The sequence below is a fragment of the Diabrotica virgifera genome, chromosome 9 (assembly GCF_917563875.1).
Source record: "Diabrotica virgifera virgifera chromosome 9, PGI_DIABVI_V3a".
NCBI lineage: Eukaryota > Metazoa > Arthropoda > Insecta > Coleoptera > Chrysomelidae > Diabrotica > Diabrotica virgifera.
In genome coordinates this window covers 224,949,591-224,976,217 of record NC_065451.1, presented here as the reverse complement: position 1 = coordinate 224,976,217, position 26,627 = coordinate 224,949,591, and the positions used below count along the sequence as shown (strand labels likewise).

General features: G+C 32.5%; 1 protein-coding gene across 6 annotated transcripts in view; it reads left to right on the top strand.

Annotated features, from left to right (window-relative positions):
* LOC114340015 (protein argonaute-2) overlaps window positions 1-26,627 on the top strand; it is a 185,464-nt gene that overhangs the window by 67,491 nt on the left and 91,346 nt on the right. For 3 of the 6 annotated variants that reach the window (XM_050660028.1, XM_050660029.1, XM_050660030.1), the window contains exon 3: window positions 23,475-23,719. In XM_050660028.1, coding sequence (XP_050515985.1) covers window positions 23,475-23,719 — 245 coding nt within the window. Of the gene's footprint in view, window positions 1-2,327; window positions 2,470-11,429; window positions 11,502-23,474; window positions 23,720-26,627 lie in introns of those variants that run through there. The other 3 variants (XM_050660031.1, XM_050660033.1, XM_050660032.1) reach the window with 3 other exon arrangements.

Below are 26,627 nucleotides of genomic sequence, written 5' to 3'. Positions count from 1 at the left end.
TTACTATTTAACTGACAGTGCTCACACCATTGACTGAATAAAAAAATCTTTATTATTAATCCTGTCTCCGCAACTGAGGGTATATTATCAACTGTATTGTTTTTAAACAATAGATGATAAAATAAAAATATTGACAGTTCAAAAATGTGAACATTATTGCATTGTGTGTGGCCTAAGTTTGGCTGAAAACTAAAATGTATTACATTTTTACAAAATTTTGGAATATGTTTAATTACGTAGACCAATTTTAACAGTTATTTCCAATACAGATTTCAATCCTCTTCAAATAGTTTCTAATGTCTTTTGATGTAAAATAATTATTAGGGAAGCTGGCATTCAACAGTTCAGAATATTGAGTTAATGCAAAACTTTGACGCATGTCAAAATTCTCAATGTGTTTTAATTGTATTAATTTTTTTCGAATCCTGAGAAAACTAATAAATATTTTTGAAAAATTTAAACTCAGAATGAAAGACTACATTATTAACGAGGGCTGAAAGTCCCTGAAAACTTCTATAATGTTTATTTTAATAAGTTACAGGGCTGAAAATAAAAGAGAAGTGTGATATTTAATTTCAAATATTTCATTCAATAGAATCTGTTTGTTTATTCTAAGGGGCTTTCCGACCTCGGTAATAATGTAATCTTGCATCCTGCGTTTAAATTTTTCTAAAATACTTGGTTTTCTCAGGATTCGAAAAAAATCATATTACGATTCAAATGACAGTAAACTCTCGTGACGTAATCTCACCCTTAATGTTTATTGGTTAGTCGATTTAGGCAACCGTAGTAATGTCTAAGAACCGTGGGCGATTCCGCATAAATCCCATATGTCAAGCGCAATTCCCTTCAAAACCATAGTTGTTAATGACTATTGGTGTTTTTGCGGGAAACTTTATCGCTTGGCTGTCAGTAGGTTTTTATAGGTTAAAGTTCCTTCGAATAGTTGTGTTGTGTGATTTTATAAGTAAACACCATTTTTCGTTCATTTTTTATTTTGGTTTATTACTATAAATATCGTTTTTCCTATAAATTAATGAAAAATTTCTGCAAAAACCCCATATGTCAAATGAATAAATGTCCTTCATAAATAAACAAAATGAAAAAATAATGTTATTTATATTGTAAACTGTGTGTAATCATCAAAATAATAAATCACTAATTTGAGAATTTCCGTAAACTTAATACGGTATAATTAAATAACTTTTTTGAAGTTATACTTCTTTACCGGCGATAGAGAGTGATTTTTTATATGTTAAAACCTATCAGCCCGGCGCATGCGCATTATAACTTTGTTCTGATTGGATGTTCAAATGACATGTCAAAAATTATCCGATATGGCAGCTGTGGTTTGGAGGTAAAGGTAAAGGTAAACAAATGTATAATATATTAGTTTTATTGTTGTGAGGACAGAAACAAAAAAGTTTATAATATTGTAGTGACTTTTAAATAGTTTTTAAAAGCAATAGGTACGTAATAATTGTTAATGTATCATGGGTATAAACCTACCTATTTGATCTGCCAAAATACATAGTATGTAATACTTTTATTTATATAATTTGATTACCATCAAAATTTCTATCAATATTCACCTAATATATTGTTTTTTTACTCTATGTTTTGTTGTATTTTTTCAATTCTAAATCATCTCAATTCAAAATTAAAATAATTTGATCAATTTTCAAAATATCACAAGTTTAATCCGTTTAGTTAGTCGATCTTCGTAAATAATGACACATAGTGTCCGTGGCTAAGCGGAGAAGGCGAATGAATTCCAATACCAACCGCTCTTATCAGCGCTGGTTCGAGTCCCAATAGAAACTTTCTTTTTTGTTTTTTTTAATACATTTTATGATTGTAAGTATATTTATTATATAATTGTATTTTCAGAAAATACGTATTTAGTTAAAAAAATTTTCGACAATTAATGTTCAGACATCATTTGTGGCTTGTTTAATGTGTTTGTGTGTGTTTTATTCTTTTATTATTTTAATTTTTGGCACTGTTCTAATAAAAATGTTTGAGAAGTAGTAAGTATAAATTAGTTTAATATTTAAACAAAATATAAATAAAAAGTATATTCATTTCGTTTAAATCATATAAGTATAACTTCTTACGTGCGTACAAAGTACACACACATTCTTTTTTTTTTTTTAATATCTCCAATGTTGTAAATAATGACAACTGGGGTTTTTGCAAAGAACACCTCAATTGTGTGTATTTGTGGTATTCACCTCGTATCAACGAGCCGTCCTACGACGAGCCCGTCCGAAGCACGGCAACACTGTATGACTCCGAGCATTCGCAGCTATTCTGTCGTTTGACGTCACGATTGCAAATGGCTGTCGTCTTTTGTAACTAGATAGACAATCTCTTCAAAATAATACTAGTGGTGTGTTTAGTGTGCTTGTGCGTTTAATTTATTAAATAAAATATAGAAATAAAAAATGTATTCCGGATCTGGAGGCCGTAAGTACACTCTCAAATCCTTAACTCGATCGTCTTTTTTTTATTTCACGAAGCGTTAGTGTTTTGTTTTCATATAAACGAGGTCTACTGGGATTAAATTCTTTGTTTGGTTGTTTTTCCGTGTTTTCGCTGTCATTTCCTCGAAGTTTTCGCGAAAAACCTTAGGAAATCACTAGAATACACGGTTTTGTAGCGAAAATTACGAGGAAATAGCGTCAATTTAAAGTGCTAACTTAACCTAGGAGCTATTTAATATATCGTGTTTGGAAATAAGGTCATTGAATTTTTCTAATTCGATTAGAAGTTTTATATCAGACGTAGTTTTCTTACTACTGCTCGTAAAAAATTTATTGTAGTATAAAGCGGAAATAAAGTTTGATAGAGTATTTATTTTTGGAAATTTGGTTAAAAACACACAAACACATTGTTCTATATTATGATTTTTGTTATGGATAAAGCGATTGATTTATGTTATGTTTCGTTTTTTCATGTGCGATATTGCGTACGAGATTAAATATCAATAAACATTGCTTAATCGAGGTTAGAATGATGATTTTGGTCGAAACGTCTGAATTGTTTATTTAAAATATTTATTAATAGAAAAATGTCAGTAATTTACTTATTATAGATATTTATTTTGAGCAACCTTTCTGAAAAATCTACCTGCACTTATTGATTTTCCACGTTAACGATGTTTAAATTTCTGGGTATTTAAAATGTGATTAGTTGTGAGTCATCCGCAATTTTCCAGCATTTTGTTATATGTATGTATCTCCCTCAATACCTGACTTCGAGTTCTTCTACTTCCGATCCATGACCAAGAAGCATCAGATCTTAAGGATCCAAGTGCATATCAGGTCATTGACCCCGGGCGCGTAGTCTATGCAGGACCTATTGATTTAAGTCTTGTCCCTGTTGCATTTTCCTATTATGTAATAAATCCTTCTTTTTGTTTTTTTTTATTGATTAGAAGACTCCAAGAGAAACTGTCAAATGTTATGCATTGGTTGGTATTACAACAATTATTATAAAATCTGGCTAGTATACCTGGGGATTATACCCCCAAAATTTAATTAGTTTTTTTTCTTTCTTCTTTATGTGCCATCTCCGCGACGAAGGTTGGCAATCATCATTGCTATTCTCACTTTTGATACTGCAGCCCGAAAGAGTTCAGTTGAGTTGCATCCAAATGATTCTCTGAGATTTCTCAGCCAGAACATTTTTCTTCTACCTATGCTGCGCCTTCCTTTCATCTTTCCCTGCATAATTAATTTTAGGAGTTCATATCTGTCACCACGTGTTATATGACCCGAGTATTGAAGTTCTCTTATTTTGATGGAATCCAGTATCTCCCTGCTGTTCTGTATTCTTGTTAGTACTTCCTCATTGCGATGGCTTAGTGTGAAAACCTCGTATCTCATTAAATTACAATTTCACAGGAGAGGCAAAAAACTGATTTTCTGCATAATATAACCTAAAAACAAAAATTACCGTTACATATTTTTAATTCGAGCACATTGAGACAAATATCTGATATTGTCCTAGAGCTAAAAGTGTTAAATGTTGCTATTAAATTGGAAATACTATAACTATGAAAAACACGTAAATATCCTTGCAGTATATAGAGCCTTTGCCCAAGTAACTATGATAACCTCGTATATCTTGATATACGTGTTTTTCATCTTAAATGAGGTTATGTTTATTATTATTTACGAGGTTTTCATTTTTCATAGCTTATTGCACACCTCCAAATACTAGGTTGATACAGTACAAATCTTTTGATTTAAGGTTCATAAAATGTTTCTGTATGCAGGACTACTTTTTACTGTTCACAAAAAAATTTCTCCAAGTCGAATCTCTCAAACAAATACTCCAAATTAAGTACCCAAGTCTTGGTTATAAATATACGTGGTATTCACACTAAATCAAGAGAGCAATTGATATATGTGGTTTCTTTTTTTGGCTGTAGAAAATAGTCTAGTGTATTTGGATTTTTTCTAACAGTTGTAAATCGTGAGATAAAAGGTTTTCAAACTAAAACCACCAAAATTTCATTTTCGAAAAAAATGAGATACGAGGTTTTCACACTAAGCCATCGATTGGTTATTCTGTCTGTCCAGGAGATTCTCAGCATTCTTCGATACATCCACATCTCAAATGCTTCCAATCTATTGAGGCATTGTTTATTGAGGGTCCATGTCTCCACACCATACAAAAGAACAGAAAATACATAACATTTTAGTACTCGCTTCCTAAGATTTAGGCTGAGGTCTCTACTACATAATATTTGTTTCATATTAATGAATGCACTTCTAGCCTTTTGTATTCTAATTCGGATTTCTTTGGTATAATCATTTGTTACACTAATGTTTGTCCCTAAATAGTTATAATTCTGAACTCGTTCTATCGTCTTATTATTTACGTGTAGATTTATGTTTCTAATATTTTTCTTTGATATAACCATGAATTTCGTTTTCTTTATGTTTAGTGACAGACCAAATTCTTCACTCGTTGCAACAACCTTATCTAAAATTCTTTGTAGATCTGTAATAGTTTCTGCTATTAGTATTGTGTCATCGGCATATCTAATTTCACATATGGGTAGGCCATTTATTTTTATGCCTGCTACTTCATCTTCTAATGCTTTTTTGAATATTTCTTCTGAGTATGCATTAAACAGTGATGGCGACAAGACACAGCCCTGTCTAACGCCTCTTTTGATTTTTATTTTATTGGTGTTTAAATTATTTATTCTTATGACAGCTTCTTGTTCATAATACAGATTATTTATTATTCTTATATCCCGTGTGTCGATGTGCTTTGTTCTCAGTAGTTTTATTAACGGATTATGTTTCACCGTATCGAATGCCTTGCTATAATCGAGGAAGCAAACATAGATGTCCTGGTTTACATCTAAATGTCTATGTATTAGCACATTTACTGCAAATAATGCTTCTCTGGTTTCTTGAGCATTTCTAGATCCGAACAGAGTTTGTCCAATGTCTTGTTCTAACTTTTTGTATATTCTCCAATAATGACTAATCTTTTGAAATACTTTGAGTATGAGGCACATTAGTCTGATGGTACGGTGTTCCCAACATTGTCTGGTGTTTCTCTTTTTCGGTATAGTCACGAATGTTGATAGAAGCCATTCTTTAGGTAATATACCTGTTCTGTATATGATATTAAATAATTCGACAATTACATGTATATTGCAGTCGGCTATAAGTTGCAATATTTCTGTCGGTATTTCGTCCGGTCCTACAGCTTCAAATTCAAATTCAAAATATCTTTTATTAAAAAAAAAGCTTTCCCAGTTTTCAGTTCTTTAATGGTGTGTTTTACTTCACTTTCTGTTATTTCTGGTAGTTTTTTTAGTATGAAGTAATTAATAAATTGCATACCTGTATTTAGAAATTTAATTTCGATATAAATTACTGAACAAAATGTTACTTACTCTTTGTGTGCAGTAGTTTTCAAGGTATGTATTATGTTTATAAATGGATGAGCCATTACCTTTGACAGGTTTTTCTTTATTTGTCAAAATTTTTAAATAAAGATGAATAACCCAAAAAATATAAGTTTTTGACCTATGTCCAAAATATTGTCAAAAAACAAATTTTGTCTAAAATCTTATGCAGAATATAAAAGTTAATAATATACAGGATGTTCTATTTAAAATAGAAAAAGATACTGTTTACTTCTGGCAGTGACACATCTGTCATAAACAAATTTTCATAAAATACACTCGGGTGCAAAAAAATCGATCCACCGAAAATTTGGTCATTTTTGATGTCTCGAATTTCCTAAACCTATTGTCTGATTTAAGTGATTTTTTAATATGTTATAGCCTTATTCAACAACAATATCGCTGTAATATTATTGTTGCTAGACAGGTAAACGTAAACTGTCATTGTATACCAGGTGTACGAATCAAACTGTATTTTTTTCTCAAAGTTCGCATCACCCTGTGGACTAGTCTAGCGTTTATAAAATACTGAAATTAAAAACCAACTAGAGCCTCCGGTTTTCTTAACATTCTGTGTTTAGATTAATTCGCTTATGTTGGATAATTTAGGTACTTTAACAACTGTCCATGTTCGTCATCAGTACAGGGTGTTTCGAAATAAGTGCAGCAAACTTTAAGGGGTAAATAATGACAGTTTGTTTTTTAATCATATGTCCGCAAACACTTCGTTTCCGAGATATGGGATGTTCAATTTTTTTTTACAAACTGACGATTTATTTATTGCTTTAAAACCAGTTGAGAAATGCAAATCAAATTTGGTGGTTTTTAAGACGTAGTTATTGCACATTTTTTGACATACAATTAAGAATTTAATATAAACGGGTATTATGACTGATCATATTACCCATATGCACGCCAATGGTGAATATAAAATTCTTAATTGTATGTCAAAAAATGTGCAATAACTACGTCTTAAAACCCACCAAATTTGATTTGCATATCTTAACAGGTCTTAAAGCAATAAATAAATTGTCAGTTTGTAAAGAAACATTGAACATCCCGTATCTCGGAAAAGAATCGTTTGCGGATATATGATTATAAAGATAGATAGATAAGCGAATGAATCTAAAAACAGAATGTTAAAAGCTGAGGCTATAGTTAGTTTTTAATTTCAGTATTTTATAAACACTAGAATAGTCCACAGGGTGATGCGAACTTTGAGAAAAAGCACAGTTTGATTCGTACACTCAGTATACTATGACAGTTTACCTGTCTAGCAACAATATTATTACAGCGATATTGTTAAAGAATAAGGCTATAATATGGTAAAAAAAATCACTTAAATCAGACAACAGGTTTAGAAAATTCGAGACATCAAAAATGACCAAATTTTCAGTGGATCAATTCTTTTGCACCCGAGTGTATTTGTAAGTAATTTCCGATATAAATATATGGTGTAAGCTCGTCGTGTAAAACCCTGTATAAAGGGTGACAGTTTGAAAACTTGACGGATTCCTGTTTTCTTAGCTTCTCTGCGATTTTTCGAGGTTATTTTTTTAAAGCATTCCAATTCCAACACATTCCAAGAGCGGTAACACTATAGTGACAATGCTTTAATTAAATAATCAAGCACATGATTGGCTGTTCACATTATTCCAGTGGTGCTGGAATGAAAAACTGACTGTCATTCCAATCAACTGGACTCAATTGATCACAGAAATGGTACATTCCAGTGCAGGTTCACATTATTTCAGTAGCATTCCATTGCTCTACTGTAATGCTGGACTGGAATAATGTGAACAATTGCTGCAGAAAGTAGAGTTAATTTAGTTACTAGTGAAATAAAACTGTAAAATCAATTTTCAAAATGGAAATGACTTTTTGTTTAGTATAATCATTTTATCTCCGAGTACAATAAAGAAAAGCAACTAACGCTTATGAAAGAAATCCCCAGTAGCCATTTACGTACCTCAATTAAGTTTTTTTTAGATGTATATGATTCTGTATGTTCAAATTGATGTTTTTAAGTTTTTCAATCTCCAAACATTGACTTTTACGTGGTCATATTGCATATAAATGTAACTTTTTCTCTGTTTGCATGTACGTTACGTTATTTATAGTATAGTTGCCGACAAATTATTGCAGAAAACAGTATCTTAATCCTGTTAGAAAGTCATTTGTAATTGATTGGTGTCGAGAGAGGTAAACATACTGAATAGCAGGTATAATAATTAAAGGGACAATAGATTCGCATTTATTACTTTTCTACCTGTGCAGGAAACTTAACCACACCAATCAAATACATATGACTTTGTAATAAGCTTAAGATTAAGGTTTGCTGCAATAATTTGATGGCAACTATACGGGATCCGAATCTAGGTTGACATTCACCCAATAGTTTACCAAATGAGATATTTTTTTTATCAAATTTCATTCATAGACAAATACGTCTTGTATGTATTGCCTATCAAAATATGTTCATAGTCTCCCGTTTTATACTGCGGACGCGGCTTTGGGATTATAGCAGGGTAGTATACTATATCTAGGGCCTACGGTATACAAGGAAGGTAACAGGGCCAGTGCTACGCTTCAACCGCCTATTATTACCCCTGGTTTTACCCAAGGTACTCATTTTATTCAGGCTGAGTCGACCTGGGGCCTATTTATAGACATTTTAAAAATGTCTAGTTGTTCTTGGCAGCGCTGGGATTTGAACCCCGGCCTACCAGCACTCGAGTCAAGCATACTACCGCCTGAACTACGTCGGCCCATAGGAAATATGTTCATAGCTATCCCAGTAAATGACCATTTCGGAGTGTAATTCTCCTATGGTTTGTTTTTAAACCAGGAGGAGTAAACTAAAAAGACAGATTCACACCCAAGAAAGTCACTAGAAAAATCACCAAATACATCTTTGTTTTTGGTTGATCATATCGCCTTCGATGGTAATCATACATATTATGTTATACTAATACGTCGCTAAAGATTTCTAAAAACAACTGTTTTTTATATAAAAGTAGACTAGAAATCTAAAAATTAAAGTAATAACGCAGAAAAGATAAAAAATCGCCAATATAACTTAATTAACATATGAAATGTCAATAGTGTCAAAATTTCATAAATGTCATTAGTGTCAAAATTCACACAGTGGAGTAAATTTGCCTGAGGTTGGACAAAATTACAAACAAGCATTACAGAGCGGTAAATTTGAATTACTCCTCTTGGTTTAAAAACAGACCATAGTCATGACGGATTTGCTTGATAATTTGGATTAGGTTTCTCTTATTACCCTATAGTTCATTATTAGACTTAAACCCAGGATTACTTTTACGTGGGGGGTGAAAAACATGTTCAGGATAAGACTGGAAATGGATAACTTGACTAATTCTAACAAACTTTAGTTCCATAGAGTTTTTCACTGTCAATACCTTTCGAGTCATTTGTGAGTGAAAATGTTTATTTTTCAACAAAAAAAACATTTTCGATGGTTTTTCGCAAATAACTCAAGGAGTAAGTATTGTATCGAAAAAAATGGTGTAATTTGCAAAGTCTATGGATCTAGCAGAAGTAAGTAAAGTTGTAGCTTATGAAAAATAGGTTCTTATTCGTCAAATTCCAAATCGAATATTTCAACGGGAAATAACCAAAAAATTAGCACATTTTGGGGAAAACTCATCAAAACTTTTTTAAAGTGTTTCAAAAATGTTTTACTTTTATTTTTTATAAAAGTTTCTATCATCAAAAATAAGCGAGTTATGCTCAAAATAAAGTTGGCCATCAAATTAATCGTTACTGCTTTACAATTATTTCTTTATAGATGCATTGTTTATATGATCTGTGAGTTTGACAGGTTCAAAGTGCTTATTTTTGAAAAAAAAATAGTTTTATAGCAAACATTTTTTTAACATTTTTCTTTCTTGAATATTTTGAATGTTTTTGTTTTTGTGTAAGGCAAACATTGGTTAAAATATGGTTGTTCAAAGTTTGCATACACTCAAGATTAGTGACTCATTTAAGCACTTTCAACTACAACCATTTTAAAAATAAGGGTTAAAAAATAATTTAAATGATTATTTCATTCAGGAGATTCTGACCAATAGAAAGCTACAGACATGCAAATTAAGGTGATAATTTTTGATAATCTCCCGTCGTTAAGCATATTACGTCAGATGCCCTTCGTTGCTACGAAAAAATACATTCAGTGGCATTAATGACAAATGTTTTAAAAATTATAAAAGTGATGACTTTCAACCGTCAAATACATATTTATAACAACTGTGTGTTTAATTTCACTAATTGGTACTTACATATATAAATTACAATAAAATTTTGGCTTTGAACAGTTTTATTCATGAAATAATCGCAACAAATTGCACTCGAACTCTAAAATTAATATAGAATTTTTGCCCTCGTGACACTTTGACATAATTTCACTCGCCTTCGGCTCTTCGCCTTTGGCAAAACTGCCAAAGTGACACTCGGGAAAAATTCAATAATTTTAGAGCTCTTGTGCAATTACTACTGATAATTTAATTGTCGTTAAAAACCCTACAATATATGGTTATTTAAGCTTAAAAACTGAATGAGTAATGAGTAAAAAAACCAATATCATATTTCGGGAGATGTCAGACGGGTATACCGGAGCATTGTTAAGATAAACATAACGTGGTATAGAACCTACTTTTCATAAATTATAACTTTGCTTCTACTAGATTTACAAAATTCTTAAATACACCATTCTTTTTGTTTTTTTTATAAGCTACATTTTTGCTACAAATATTTTTTTTCGACAAAATACCTACTTTTTGAGTTATTATTTGTGAAAAACCTTCTGGAAACGTGTTTTTTTTGTTGAAAAATTAACATTTTAACTCGCAAATAACTCATAAACTATTGACTTAGTGAAAAATCTCTATAGAACGAAAGTTGCTTAGAATTAACTCCACCCCCCGAGAACTCCTCTTTAGGGTTTAACCCCCCAAGTTTTCAAGCAGAGCTCTAGTGACTATGAAAATTATTCTCTAAAATCGGTCATTTGCTATGAACATAATACGATATGTAATACATGGAAGACGTATTGGTCTATGTATAAAATTTCATAAAAAAAAGTCTCATTTGGTAAACAGATGAATAAAGGTGGACCTAGATTCAGATCTTAAGGTATGTATACATATGCGCTCCGCTCGCTTCTTGTTTGTTAGATTAGTACGTGTTTTCAAGAGGAGCACTGTTAAAAACATGTACTAATCTGGACCTCGATTTTTGACCCTTTGCTTCGTTATCGAACGTATTCGCTTCGTATCTATTTAGTGTACCGATAACGAAGCGAAGGGTCAAAAATCGAGGTCCTGACAAACACGCTGCGCGAGCAGCGCGTGCACCAGCGGCGCACATATGTATACATACCTTTAGACTATTAATTTGACGTAAACCTATATGTTAGTTTTGTGGTTTTGAAAACAGAAAAACCAATATAAAAGTTTTTCCTCAGAAGCTTGGCAGACCAGTCCTCCTAGACAGACAAGCCCTACCTCACAAACCACATTCGCGGAGTCATTGGCAGGTAAATTAAGATTTTGTTTTTTGAGTTCTTATATTTGAGTAGACTTTGGTTTTGTAGTTTTTTATTGGATTATTCGGAAGTCTTGTGTGGTTTGTAGTTTTTATATTTAATTCGATGGATTGCCAGCTAATAAATGATAATTTTTTTTATTCTCTAATATAGGCTTCATTATGATACAGATTTTTAACTAATAGATTCGCGAGATGAATGTGTCAAATTACATAGAACAAATGACGTACTATAATGGAGATATTACACTTGACAGAGTAAAAAATAGACATTCGACAAATGACAACACTATCAACTCTACGTAACCATTGCTCTAGGACTAAACCATATTAAAATTGCAGCAGTGTAGAGCACGGACAATTACACACAACTTGAAGGTACACAGATATTGTTCTAGGAATCTTTTATAAAACACGTTTTACAACAAAATATACAGGGTGTTTGGTAAAGAATGGGCCATAGCTTAACCTTAGGTTTCTAAGGTTAAAATAGGCCGATTTAAGCTAACTTAACTTAGTACAAAGTTTATACCGAGATACAGGGTGTCAAAGTTAAACTTTTTTTTTATTTATTATTGAATATTTCCTGACAGGCATGAGATATCAACACGAAATTTGGTATGTGGGGGTTTTTCGGGACGAGAAAACTAAATTCCCTACCAAAAGTTATGTGTTGCCCAGAGGGCGCCACATACTCCTTTCTTTAATACGTTCAATTTTTTTTATCCGTCACTCCGTATAATTTTGAGATTGAAATTTTTATTCCCCTATTAGTTTTACTTAAAAAAGGTATACCTCTTTCATCTCCCTAAACTCAACCGTTTACGAGATAAACGCATTTTAAATCTGCGGTGCAACATAATTTTTAGCATAATATCATTGTAGTTACACCAGAAAAATAACTTAAAACCATAAAATTATCCAAAAATGTATCGCAAATTTCATCAAACGGAATTTGCGATTGAGAACTGGCACAATTATTATGGTTTTAAGTTATTTTTCGGGTGTAACTACAATGATATTATGCTAAAAATGATGGTGTATCGCAGATTTAAAATGCGTTTATCTCGAAAACGGTTGAGTTTAGGGAGATGAAAGAAGTATACCTTTTTTAAGTAGAACTAATAGGAGAATAAAAATGTTAATGTCAAAATTATACAGAGTGAGGGATAAAAAAAATTGAACGTAATAAATGAGTGCTGAAAGGCGTATGTGGCGCTCTCTGGGCAATACATAATTTTTGGTAGGGAATTGAGTTTTCTCGACCCAAAAAAACCTCACATACCAAATTTCATGTTGTTATCTCATACCTGTCGGGAAATATTCAATAATAAATAAAAAAAAAGTTTAACTTTGACACCCTGTATCTCGGTTATTATAAACTTTGTACTAAGGTAAGTTAGCTTAAATCGGCCTATTTTAACCTCAGCAACCTGAGGTTAAGCTATGGCCCATTCTTTAGCAAACACCCTGTATTTTTGGTGCGGTATGGCATACCGCATGTAAGTGGTTAATGGTTAAGACAAATGTGACTACCACAAAGAAATGCGTATACGAATGAATTGCGGTAATTTATAATGAACTTTATTTTTTTGTTAAGCATCAATAATTAGAGACAGAAGAGGAAAATATTAGATAACGAAAACCATCAATGGTTGATTGCTATACAGGGTGTTTCATTAATAATTGTCCATATAGTAACTGGAGAAACCTTAGCACAAAATACGAATATTTAACCTAAAACACTTTAAATAAAATGTGGTTCCTTATTGAGTTACAAGGTGTTTTATCTAAAAATTTAAAAACTATTTTTGCTCAGCATTTTAAAACTATTCGACGGATCCTTTTCATACTTGGCAGAAAGTGCGACTACTAGACACCCTACTAAATTATGAAAAACAAACGTTTCTAGCTACTACCAGAGGCGTACGACGGGATGGTGAATGGTTGACCCTTCTCAAATTCTACGCCACTGGAGGAATTACTATTTTAGTGCCATTTTTAAATTCTCCAATACGTTCTACGTAAATAATATATGTTCTTCATTGCTAACAATAAAGTCATTAGTTTTCGAGATATTTGAAGTTTAATATGAAACGGCACAGTTATTTCGATTAATTTATGATATGATTCATATGATTAAAATTTAAAAAATATTTGTACCCAGTACTTTAAAACTATTTGGCGTATCCTTATCATGCTTGGCAGAAAGTGTAGGTACTGTACACCCTACTAAATTAAGATAAATTAACGTTTCTAGCTACTACCAGAGGCGTACGACAGGGGATAGTGTGGCTGGTTGACCCTTCCCAAATTCTACGCCACTGACGAAATTGCTATTTTAGTGTAATTTTTTGATTTTGCAATACTTTTTATGTAAATATTATACACTTCATTCGTAACGATAAAATGGTTAGTTTTCGAGATATTTGAAATTAAAAATGAAGCGACACAATACAGCGTCAAAATAACCATGTCGTTTCATTTTTAACTTCAAAGATCTCGAAAACTAATGACTTTATCGTTACGAATGATGAGTATATTATTTTCATAGAAAGTATTGGAGAATCAAAAAATTTAACTAAAATAGCAATTTAGCCAGTGGCGTAGAATTTGGAAAGGGTCAACCATTCACTTTACCCCGTCGTACGCCTCTGGTAATAGCCAGAAACCTTTGTTTAACATAATTTAGTAGTTTGTACAGTACCTATACTACCTGCCAAGTATGAAAAGGATATGTCGAATAGTTTTAAAATGCTGAACAAAAATAGTTTTTAAATTTTTAGATAAAACACCCTGTAACTCAGTAAGTAACCACATTTTATTTAAGTGTTTTAGGTTAAATCTTCGTATTTTGTGATAAGGTTTCTCCAGTTATTATTTGGACAATTATTAATGAAACACCTATAGTAAAAACACAATGAGAAAAGCGAGACTGTCATCCAATAGAAAATAGTATGGAGAGGCACGAAAAAAAATGTAGTGGCATTTTACAAGAAATTATTTGCATAACGATTGTAAAAGTATGATAGGTGACCAACCAAGCTGGAAAGGATAATGACTCAGCTGATATAAACTAGTTTCAGCATTTCAACCCTATATTTAAGTATTCTTTGGGAGCCACTGCCACCATCTGCAAATCGCAGCTACCAAGGTCAACCAAAGGTATCAGGATTCCAAGTAAAAGTATTTAGTGTAAAAGATATTTAAATATTAATATGTAAGTAGTTGTTTCTCAAGAATTTGAATAATTTTGGCTACCTGGATTTTTATTGATTTTAGTGGAATTTTTTGATGTATTTTCTATCTGTTCTCGTAGCTCAGGGAAATAAGTAAAAAAACTTTTATTCTGAATTTATCTGACAAATTTTTGGTGCTACTTTAGTATGCGGTCTACCGATGGATGATGTGTATAACCTGTACAGCGATTACAGTGCCGTTAAAAAATGTTTACAAAGTGAATAAATCGCATAAATTATACGAATTATTATGTTAATTTTACAACTTATTAGTTTGTCATTACAACTTCAACTTACTATTTTAGTTGGGAATAAGCCACAAAATTGACTTATTTTGCACACTATGATAGATACGCACTGGTAGACCGCATCCTCGGGTATTTTTTACCTAATATTTACCTATATGGGTGGTTCGCCAAAATAAGCGGCATATTGTGTAACTCACTTTTTTCTTAGGTCATTTACATACTGTGTTTCAAATTGTGTTGCCAAAGTTAAGTTATACAATAGATGAATGTACGCCACTTAACATTAATTAAAAAAAAAGTATTTTTACAAGCATTTTATGCAATTTTAATGTCAAAATATCAACTCCGAGGCTGTAACCCACCTTGTTTTTTGATCTGTTTTATAGTATTACACACTGAAAAGTTACAAAAGTGCAGATTATTTTCTCAATAATTAATTAAAAACCCAATGTAATTTAAAACTGACAAATTAATAACTTTCATTTTTAAAATTAAACCATAAAAATTTGCTACTAAAAACTGTAACCAACTTTGTGCATCAACACCGAGGCCTCATGAAAATATATGAAAATTTAGGCCAAACTGCACTATACTGTATGACAGGCAGCTTGCCAAGATAGGAACGCTTCAGTCTAACCTAGGGTGACCAAATCATAAACCTGAAAAAACGGGACACATCCAAGGAACATTAGCGCACCTAGAATTTTTCTCTGGGGGTGGTTGGCTTGGTTATCCAAATTTTTTTGTATTGTTTGTGAAAGACAAGTAACATTTTCCTACTGTTCTTTATACACATAGTTTCAAAAGTTATGCATCATCCCTCGTATTCACGATGTTTACGCTTTTATAAATCCGTATCTTTATCACATATTTAATGGACCTTTTCTTTATAAAAAATATACCTTTTTTGGTTTTTTATTTTATTTGAATACCCATTTAATTGACCTGGTTATTCTGGTGAAATTTTTGAAAACGTGATTAAAAATGAATCATCTTTAATTTCTGAGTTGGACCGTATAAGAATTATCGATTTAGTTGAAGAAGGCCATTCACAGCGGTTCGTGGCGGAAAGAGTGGGTGTTTCTCAGAGTGATGTCTCACGGATATGGAATAGGTTCATGGAGACAAACTCGATACGGAATAGAGCTCGGTCTGGTAGACACCGAGTTACCAATGATCGACAGAATAGATATATCAGAATTTCCATCCGTAGAAATTCTTCTATGTCTGTACCATCCCTCCAAAGAGAATTCAGGCATGCTGCAGGAGTCAGAGCATCGTTGGCTACAATAAGAAGAAGAATTTTAGACTCAGGTTTGATGAGTCGTCGACCAATAAGAGTTCCTCAGCTACAAACTAGACATGTTTTGAACCGCCTCCAGTGGGCTTAAGAACACATACAGCTCCCCCAACAGTTTTGGAATTTTGTGCTTTTTTCAGACGAGACCAGAATCTGGTTAAATAATGATAAACGGCGAATTAGTGTGTGGCGAGAGTCAACAAGAGCTGCACAACTAGCCACACACGAATTCGCCGGTTATCACTATTTAAACAGATTCTGGTCTCGTCTGAAAAAAGCACAAAATTCCAAAACGGTTGGGGGAGCTGTATGTGTTCTTAAGCCCACTGGAGGCGGTCTAAAACATTTCTAGGTTGTAGCTGAGGAACTCTTATTGGTCGAAGACTCCTCAAACCTGAGTCTAAAATTCTTCTTATTGTAGCCAACGATGCTCTGACTCCTGCAGCATGCCTGAATTCTCTTTGGAGGGCTGGTACAGACATAGAAGAATTTCTAAGGATCGAGCTCTATTCCGTATCGAGTTTGTCTCCAGGAACCTATTCCATATCCGTTAGACATCAGTCGGAGAAACATCCACTCTTTCCGCCACGAACCGCTGTGAATGGCATTCTTCAACTAAATCGATAATTCTTATACGGTCCAACTCAGAAATTAAAGTACGATTCATTTTTAATCACGTTTTCAAAAATTTCACCAGAATAAATTTTTCAAATGTTTACACCTTGGGAAAACCAGGTCAATTAAATGGGTATTCAAATAAAATAAAATACCAAAAAAGGTATATTTTTTATAAAAAAGGCCCATTAAATATGTGATTAAGATACGGAGTTATAAAAGCGTAAACATCGTGAATAGGGGGGGTGATGCATAACTTTTGAAACTATGTGTATATGTTTCAAATGACCTGGGGGAAGGGGGTTTATAAACCGCAAACCTCTCCTAAGTGCGCCTCGGCCACGGGAGGTTTGAGGCGATACCCAAACAGGGAAGAGTGATTGAAACATGGTCTTTTGCTAATTTGGGACCTATAAATCCTTTTCAATTTACCTTTGAATGTGTAATTTACGTACGATCAAGACTGCGAAACAGACAGCAAACTAAAAAACTCACATTAGAATGACATGGATCAACAACCCGTCAGAACAAAATAGGGAAGAATACAAAATAGCGAGAAATCAAGCCAACTCAACAAATAAAAAGAAGAAAAATGACTGGATTCGCTGGAGGATATTGAAAAAGACACACTGCGATGAAGAAGCAAGGCCGTACAAGATAACGACGAAGTAGAAATTTTCACAGAAGAAGACGTACAAAAACAAATATTAAAAATCTAGAAAACGGAAAAGCAGCAGGAGAAGATGAAATAACCGTGGAATAAAATACGGAACAAAATATCACAATCGACTTATATGGAAGTGAGGTCGAAAGTGTCGAAGAGTATTAATATACCTAGGTCACACGATCAAACTAGGCAAACAGAATCAAACGGCAGAAATAACTAGAAGAATCCGAATGACCTGGACAGCAGCAGTAGGAAGAGTCAGTGATGTGTTTAAAAACAAAAAGATACCAATAAACCTAAAGAAAAGGGTATTCAACATTGAAGATGTAATTTTAAGACTTACGCAAATGAAATGGAACTGTGTAGGACACGTGGCACGGCAAAACAACGACAGGTGGACGAGAAACATTGTACATTGGATACCACGTGCACACAGTCGTAGTACAAGAAGACCACAAAAACGATGGCTAGACTACATCAAAGCAAAAGTAAGGAGAAACTGGCACCAAATAGCACAAAACAGAGAAGAGTGAAGAATTTATGGGGAGGCCTTTGTCCAGAGAGGATGCAAACAGGCTGAAGAAGAAGATATACCTATAGCAAGAAAACTTGTACATAATATGTTAACTTCAAAGGTTTTGGGTTATTTTTTTTAAATTACTATTAGGTTCTAAACATGCAACTTCAAATCACTTTATTACGCCAGTCAATGGGAGCAAGAATAGGATATTACCTCCGAATTCTATCCTACTGCATGGATTTTAATGAAATTTTCTGTCTAGCCTCTACTTATCTCCTAATTCAAAGTCTACCCTATCCGATGTGTGCCTTTATCTTGGGGGTGGTTCCCACCCCTTCATAGGGGCGGAAAATTTTTTGTTAAAGTTACCACGGAATTCGCTAGAGAACCTAATTCTAAGCAAAAACTGTTCAATAATTTTTTTTTGAAAACTCGATACTTTTTAAGATATTCGCGGTTGAAAATTGGCCATTTTCATTGAAACATAATATCTTTTCGAACGGTTTTTTGTGAATACTTTAAAAAGTATGCATCTAACTTTAAAAACTATATTAAACATTTTTGTAGGTTATAAAAAACAAAGAGACACTTGCCTTCATAAATCTTCTAGTTATAATACAAAAAGATATATGGTAGGTGAAAATAGTTTGTTTTTTGGTACAGTCTCAAATTGGTGTATTCAACTTGAAATACCAGAGAAACGGTCGATTTTAGGTATATAATGCTACTAATACCTTTTGTAGTGCTTGAAAAGACCTTTAAAAAGAGCTATATTAAAGGTCCATTACATTAAAACTAAGCGAGATATGCTGCAAACAAAATTGATAACTAATGTATTTTAAGAAAAAATGAGGAGTAATTTTAACCCCCATCCACCAAAATATATTATGCATCGTTTTCCTTCCACAATACCTTTTATTATAATGTTATTTCTATGTTCAAAAAGTTGGACGAATTTAAAATGAATGGTTTAAAAAAAAAGATCAAATTATAGAGCGCATTTTTAAATTTTCTTAAAAATCTTCCTTTTTCTCCATGTAAATTGAAAATGATAAGAGATACAGTAATGAAATATAAAAAGGAAATTTTTATCTGAAAAAGCTCTACATTTTTGTGTGGGATCTTTTTTTCGTATCTCGTTATCTTTTTCGAGTTATCCTTTTCGGGGGAAAAGGAAGATTTTTAAGAAAATTTAAAAATGCGCTCTATAATTTGATCTTATTTTTTTTTTCAAAAACCATTCATTTTAATCCAGTCCAACTTTTTGAACATAGAAGTAACACTACAATAAAAAGTATTGTAGAAGGAAAACGATGTATTTAAATTCTGAAGGATGAGGGGTTAAATATACTTCTCATTTCTTCTTAAAATACATTAGTCATCAACTTTTTTGCAGAATATCTCACTTAGTTTGAATGTAATCGACATTTAGTATTGCTAATTTTAAAGGTCTTTTCAAGTACTACAAAAGTTATTAGTATCGTTATACACCTAAAATCGACAGTTTCTCTGTTATTTCATGGTGAATACACCGATTTGAGCATGCAGCAAAACACAAACTCTTCTTACCTACCATATCCCTCTTTGTATTTTAACTAGAAGATTTATGAAGGAACGAATCTCTTTGTTTTTTTATAACCTACAGAAATATTTTATATAGTTTTTTTTGTTAGATGCATAGTTTTTAAGGTATTCGCAAAAATCCGTCCGAAATGGTGTCATTTTTCAATGAAAATGGCCAATTTTCAACCACAAATAACTCAAAAAGTATTGAGTTTTCAAAAAATAATTTTAGAACAGTTTTTGCTTAAAATTAGGTTATCTAGCCTCTTCCGTGGCTATTTTAACCAAAACATCTTTCACCCCGGAGAAGGGGTGGGAACCACCCCCAAGATAAAAGCGCACATCGGCATAGGGTAGACTTTCTTGAGCTATTCTCTACTTACTGTGAAAATATCAAGTAAATAGATGTAGTAGGATGGAATTCGGAGCCAAATACCCTCATTAACTGCCCTATACAGGGTGTCCAGAAACTCTACCGACAAACAAAATTGGTATGCATATTTACTTTTCATAGATGAGTCGATTCCATCCATTGCAAATTTCTAGTACCAGTCATAGGCGTCCGTTTTGGGTAGAGCAACGGGTATTTTATCGCATAACTTTTTTGGCCTTAACTTTTATGCATTTTTGACACCGGATTATTAAATTGTAAGGTATTCTAGTACTAAAAGGTACTCTTGCTTTAAGTCAGTAGGACACACCGTTTTCTAGAAAAATCAATTTGAAAGTTTTTCGTTTTTGGAATTTGAAAAAAAATTGAAAGAACTTTTCAACAAAAAACGAAGTATTTTACCAACATAAAGTAAGAGTAACTTTTAGTACTCGAATACCTCATAATTTAATAATCTAGTGTCAAAAATGCTCAAAAATTCAAGACAAAAAAGTTATGCTATAAAATAACTGTTGACCTACCCAAAACGGACGCCTATGACCAGTACTAGAAATTCGCAATTAATGAAATCGATTTATCTCTGGAATATAAATAAATGTACCAGTTTTCGTCTTTCTAAACAGTTTTTTTTTTGAATTTTTTTTTAATTAAAAAAGCGAAAAATTTTCAAATTGATTTTTCTAGAAAACGGTGTGTCCTACCGATTTAAAACAAGAGTACCTTTTAGTACTAGAATACTTCACAATTTAATAATCTAGTGCCAGAAATGCATAAAAGTTAAAGATGAAAAAGTTATGCGATAAAATAACTGTTGCCCTACCCAAAACGGACGCCTATGATCGGTACTAGAAATTTGCAATGGATGGATTAGATTTATATCTTGAAGATAAATACGCGTACCAATTTTTGTTTTTCTAAATAGAAGCGTTCTGGAGGTATTTAAGAAAAACTAATTACAAGACGCCATCTTCAAAGAGCTCTAGCTCCCTTAGGAAGCATTTTCGGACTAAGTGAATTGGGTTAAATTATCTTAAAATTATCTTAAGAATCTCCTGTCTTCGTTTGTCGGTAGAGTTTCTGGACACCCTGTATATGCAGGGTAAGTTTTTAGTGCGACATAATATGATTGTTTTATTATATTTTTAATATTGTGTCCTATAAATAATACAAACGTGGTACATATTATAAAAAATTCTTTTTTTTAGAAAAGTTTATTTTTACTTGAGAGCATACAATAAGTACATGTTTTGTCAGGTATAATAAAGAACGTGTAGTATGTAGTACCAGCTGTAAGAGACTTATTATCTAATATTCAGCTCAACAGGGTGGTATTGTTCGAGGTGGGAAATTCCATGAACAAGGGATCATTTCATAAAATAGGTAGATCCCTTGTTTATGGAATTCCATACCTCGAACAATAGCACTCCGTTGAGCTGACTACTAATGAGTCTCTTATATACAGGGTGATTGATTAGTAGGGTAAAGCTCAAGCTCAATAGATCCGCTATAGTAATAGATAGCAATAAAAGGTAATAACTTTGAGCTTCATATTATAAAATTAGAATGTTACAGGGTGTTCGATAACACAGTGGCAGACCAAACTTATGTTTTTTTAAATAGAACACCCTATATTTCATTTTATATTCGAAATCCTGTTAACTTCTTCATCACAAAAATATAAAGGTTTGTTATGTTATATAGGGCTATTACAAAGTTATAACCAATTTTTTATGAAAAACGTAACAAGTTCAGCTCCCTGTATAAATAAAAATAAGCACAACGGCAATGGATTATTACTGCCATATTTTTTTATTTATTGTCAAAATTTTCAAAAATTATTGACATTGCTAATTTTCTTTATATCAAATACAGGGTGAGTCAAAACGCAAGTACATTATTTTCTCAGTAATTTTAAATGGAACATCCTGTATTTTATATCACTATTGAAAAGTACCATTACCGTACTTTAATTTCCAGATAACATTCCCTATGTCTAAATTTATTAGTTTTCGAGATATTTTCATTTTGCAATGGACCAGTAGTGTGGTCCCCCAGATCACCAGAATTTAATAAACTGGACTGATTTTTTTGGGATTACGTTAATAATGAAGTTTATAAAATACCTCCAACAACAAGGGATGAGATGAAAAATAGAATAGAAAGTGTATTTCGATGTGTTAATTTACAAATGCTTCGTAGTGTAAGTAGCTCGTTCAATGATACTTTTTAGGCGTGCATAAAAATGTGTTAGGAGGTAATTTTGAACACCTTATGTAATTAAATATTAAAAATATTTTATTAAAAGTAGCTTTTAATTTTTTCAAACATGTTTTTTTTTTTGCAAAATGTATTACTGATAAATTATTTTTCGTTCTTTATTTGTTAGATTGTTACATTTATATACAAAAGTAGTGTTTAATTGCCTTCACAAAATGTTGTATTTTGCCTTTGTGTGTTTTTTTGTAAAATTTATTTCTAATAACTTATTTATCTTTCTTTATTTGTTACATTTACATACAAAAGTAGTTTTTAATTGTTTCAAAAATGTTGCATGTTGTAATTGTGTTTTTTTTTGTAAAATGTATTAGTAGTACATTATTTTTCTTTCTTTATTTGCTACATTGTTACATTGATTACCGGATTGATAATCAGTAATCGTCAATTGTCAATTCAGTCATGGCTTACTTAAAATTTGGAAAAATTTAGACACCTAAAATAATTTGCTATGAAAAATGAAAATATCTTGAAAACCAATAAATTTGGACATAGGGAAATGCTATATAAAAATAAAGTACGTTACTGGCACTTTCCAATATTGATATAAAATACAGGGGGTTTTATTTAAAATTATTGAGAAAATAATGTACTTGCATTTTGACTCACCCTGTATTTGATATACAGAAAATTAGCAATGTCAATCATTTTTGAAAATTTTTACAATAAATAAAAAAATATGGCATTAATAAACCATTGCTGTTTTTATTATGCTTATTTTTATTTATACAGGGAGTAGAACTTGTTACGATTCTCATATAAAATGGTTATAACTTTGTAAATACCCTGTATAACATAACAAACCTTTATATTTTTGTAATGGAGAAGTTAGGATTTAGAATATAAAATAAAATATAGGGCCTTCTATTTAAAAAAACATAAGTTTGGTCTGCCACTGTGGTATCGAACACCCTGTATAATTCTAACTAATTTTGCAATGGGAAGCTCAAAGTTGGCTACAATTTTTGTTATTAACTTTTATTGCTATCTATTACTATAGCGGATCTAGTGAGCTTTACCCCACTAATCAATCACCCTGTAGCTGATACTACTGTACTACCATTCTCTCTTGTATATTTAGGTTACTTTTTATCACTCTGTCTTGCTTGTCATGTCCCTACGGTACTATTCCTCTGTTTTTGTTATAGCGGGTGCATCCGGAACCTCGTTGGGCCCCACCAGTACCGCTATCGCACTTCCCACCGCAGCTGGTGCCATAGCGGCAGTCTCTCCACCAGTGGAACCGCCGGTCTTCCAATGCCCGAGGAGACCGAACCTCGGACGCGAAGGCCGACCCATCGGTCTCAAAGCGAACCATTTCCAGATCACCATGCCCAGGGGTTTCGTACATCACTATGACGTCAACATCCAGCCGGATAAGTGCCCTCGAAAGGTAAGAAAATTCTCTTTTCCAGTCGTTTATCAATACATAATAAGCGCAGAAACAGACGAACCACTCTGCAGCGCGACTCTGTGGCGCCACAAAGTGGCTTAGACAGGCGATTTTGTAGCGCCAATGATTTTGTAATGAACGCCACTAGCAGCGAGGATGTGGCCAGCCACTGTCCCCGATCCTCGCTGCTAGTGACGTTCATTACAAAAGTAGCCTGCCTAAGGTACTTTGTGGCGCCACAGAGTAGCGCTGCAGAGTGGCTCTTCTGTTTCGGCGCTTACTGTCTTTTATACTGTAACAACTATATTTAACAAAATATATGTATAGTATTTTTACTACAAAAACGTTATTACGTAGGTCAAAATTTTTGACGTAAGAGAACTGTCAAAACATTAGAATGTGACTTTTCATTATTGCCGTGTTTATAATAAACATAGCAATAATGAAAAGTCACATTCTAATGTTTTGACAGTTCTCCTACGTCAAAAATTTTGACCTACGTAATAACGTTTTTGTAGTAAAAATACTATAACTGGAAAAATCTCCCATCGATATTTTTAACTATAGCAAAAATATTAAATGCAAAAACATACGAAGGCTACAGAATAATTAGCCTAATGAGCCACTTAAGGTGATACAGTAGCGATCAACAGGTAGCCAAAACGCGTTCCAAGATTGCGGCTGTAATTTTGAATATTTTGTCGAGATATTTGTCACACATATTTGTAATATAATAAAGAATGGCGGTACAGAGCCCAATTTGAAAAATATAATAATATGTGGAAATTACTCTGTAATTAAATACAATATTAAAAAAACGAGCCTGTACCGCCATTAAGAAGAACAAAAAAATACACTTTCTTCAAATAAACTTTTTTATCCGATGCCTAGATTTTGTGTCATTTTGGAACTACTAATGAAATAAAAAATTTTAGTAGTTCCAAAATGACATAAAATCTAGGCATCGGATAAAAAAGTTTATTTGAAGAAAGTGTATTTTTTTGTTCTTTTTAATGGCGGTACAGGCTCGTTTTTTTAATATTGTATTTAATTACAGAGTAATTTCCACATATTAATATATTTTTCAAATTGGGCTCTGTACCGCCATTCTTTATTATATAGTCCTGTCGCCAGGGGGGGTACAACGGCCTCCTGTATTCAGATGGACTTACCCAAGTTTTTTTTATGTATTTTGACCTGTAGAACACGAATTTTTTGGGTAACAGTTGATCCGGATGTCGATAAGATTGTTATAAACCAAGAAGTTGAGGAATCACATAACAGCGATTTCTCGCAAAACAAAACATTTTTTTGTATTTTTTGGGCCATTCTAACCAAAAAATGTTCCTACAAATTTTTTCGTAAGATGCATAGTTTTCTAGAGAAACGCGGTTGAACTTTTAAAAAATCGAAAAATTGTAATTTTTGAACCCGAAAAACTTTTGATTAAAAAATAAAATAGCAATTCTGCTTACCGCATTTGAAAGTTCAAGTCAAATTATATCGGTTTTAATTATTTGTATTGCTAAAAATGTATTATTTTATTGTTAAAACAAAGCTATAAACACCTAGTGCTTGAGTGATGTTTCAATGATTTCTCATTTAAAATCGAACGAGTACGTAGAGGAGGTAAAGTGCAAGCGGGGCTATTTCTAAGTAGCATGCATTAAAACGTATGTATTAGGCACGGGAAACACAATGTGTTTATAGCTTTTTTTTAACAATCAAAAAATAAATTTTTAGCAATGCAAATATTCAAAACAGATATAATTTGACTTAAACTTTTAAAGGCAGTAAGCAGAATTGCTATTTTATTTTTTATTCAAACGATATTCGGGTTCAAATATTGCAATTTTTCGATTTTTTGAAAGTTCAACCGCGTTTATCTCGAAAACTATGCATCCTACGAAAAAACTTGTAGGAACATTTTTTGGTTAGAATGACCCAAAAAATACTAAAAAATTTTTTGTTTTGCGAGAAATCGCTGTTATGTAATTCCTCAACGTCTTTGTTTATAACAATCTTATCGACATCCGGACCAACTGTTACCCAAAAAATTCGTGTTCTACGGGTCAAAATACATAAAAAAAACTTGGGTAAGTCCATCTGAATTAAGAAGGCCGTTGTACCCCCCCTGGCGACAGGACTATATATTACGAATATGTGTGCCAAATATCTCGAAAAATATTCAAAATTACAGCCGCAATCTTGGAACGCGTTTTCGCTACCTGTTGATCGCTACTGTTTCTTCTTAAGACGTTCTTAAAAGTGATACACAGCATAATATGTAAAAAATGCGAAGAAGAAGTTTAGTGTCATGGGCACAATTTGGATTCCACGATGCTTTAGGTACATGAGACTCTATTCGCTTATACAGAGGTGCAGAGATGCCAATTGTGACCTATATATTTTTTATCGACTACAAAAAGACATTTGATAGAGTTAAACATGATAAACTCATAAACATCCTTAAAGAAGCTGGCTTAGATCACTTAGATGATAGAGACTTGAGAATCATGTAATTTATATTACAACCAAACTGCCAACATTAAATTGGATGACCAATTGACAGAAGTAATCTATACAGATTGAGAAGTGAGACAAAGATGCATTCTGTCTTCGGTGGTTTTATTTAACATGTTAACATAAACATATCTTCGAGAAAGCACTAAGGGAACTACGGAAGGCGTATATTTCAAGGAGTATGTCTAAAGATTAGATATGCTGACGACGCAGTAGTTATTGCAGATAGCTTGGATGGTTTACATACAATAATGTCGCATGTCAGATACAAGTAGTTCATGATCTTAATACAAAAAAAAAACGAAGTACATGGTAGTCAGTAAGGACGAAATATGAAATACTCTGCTTTTGGTTACCTAACAGTCAATTGACGGGGTCAAAAGCT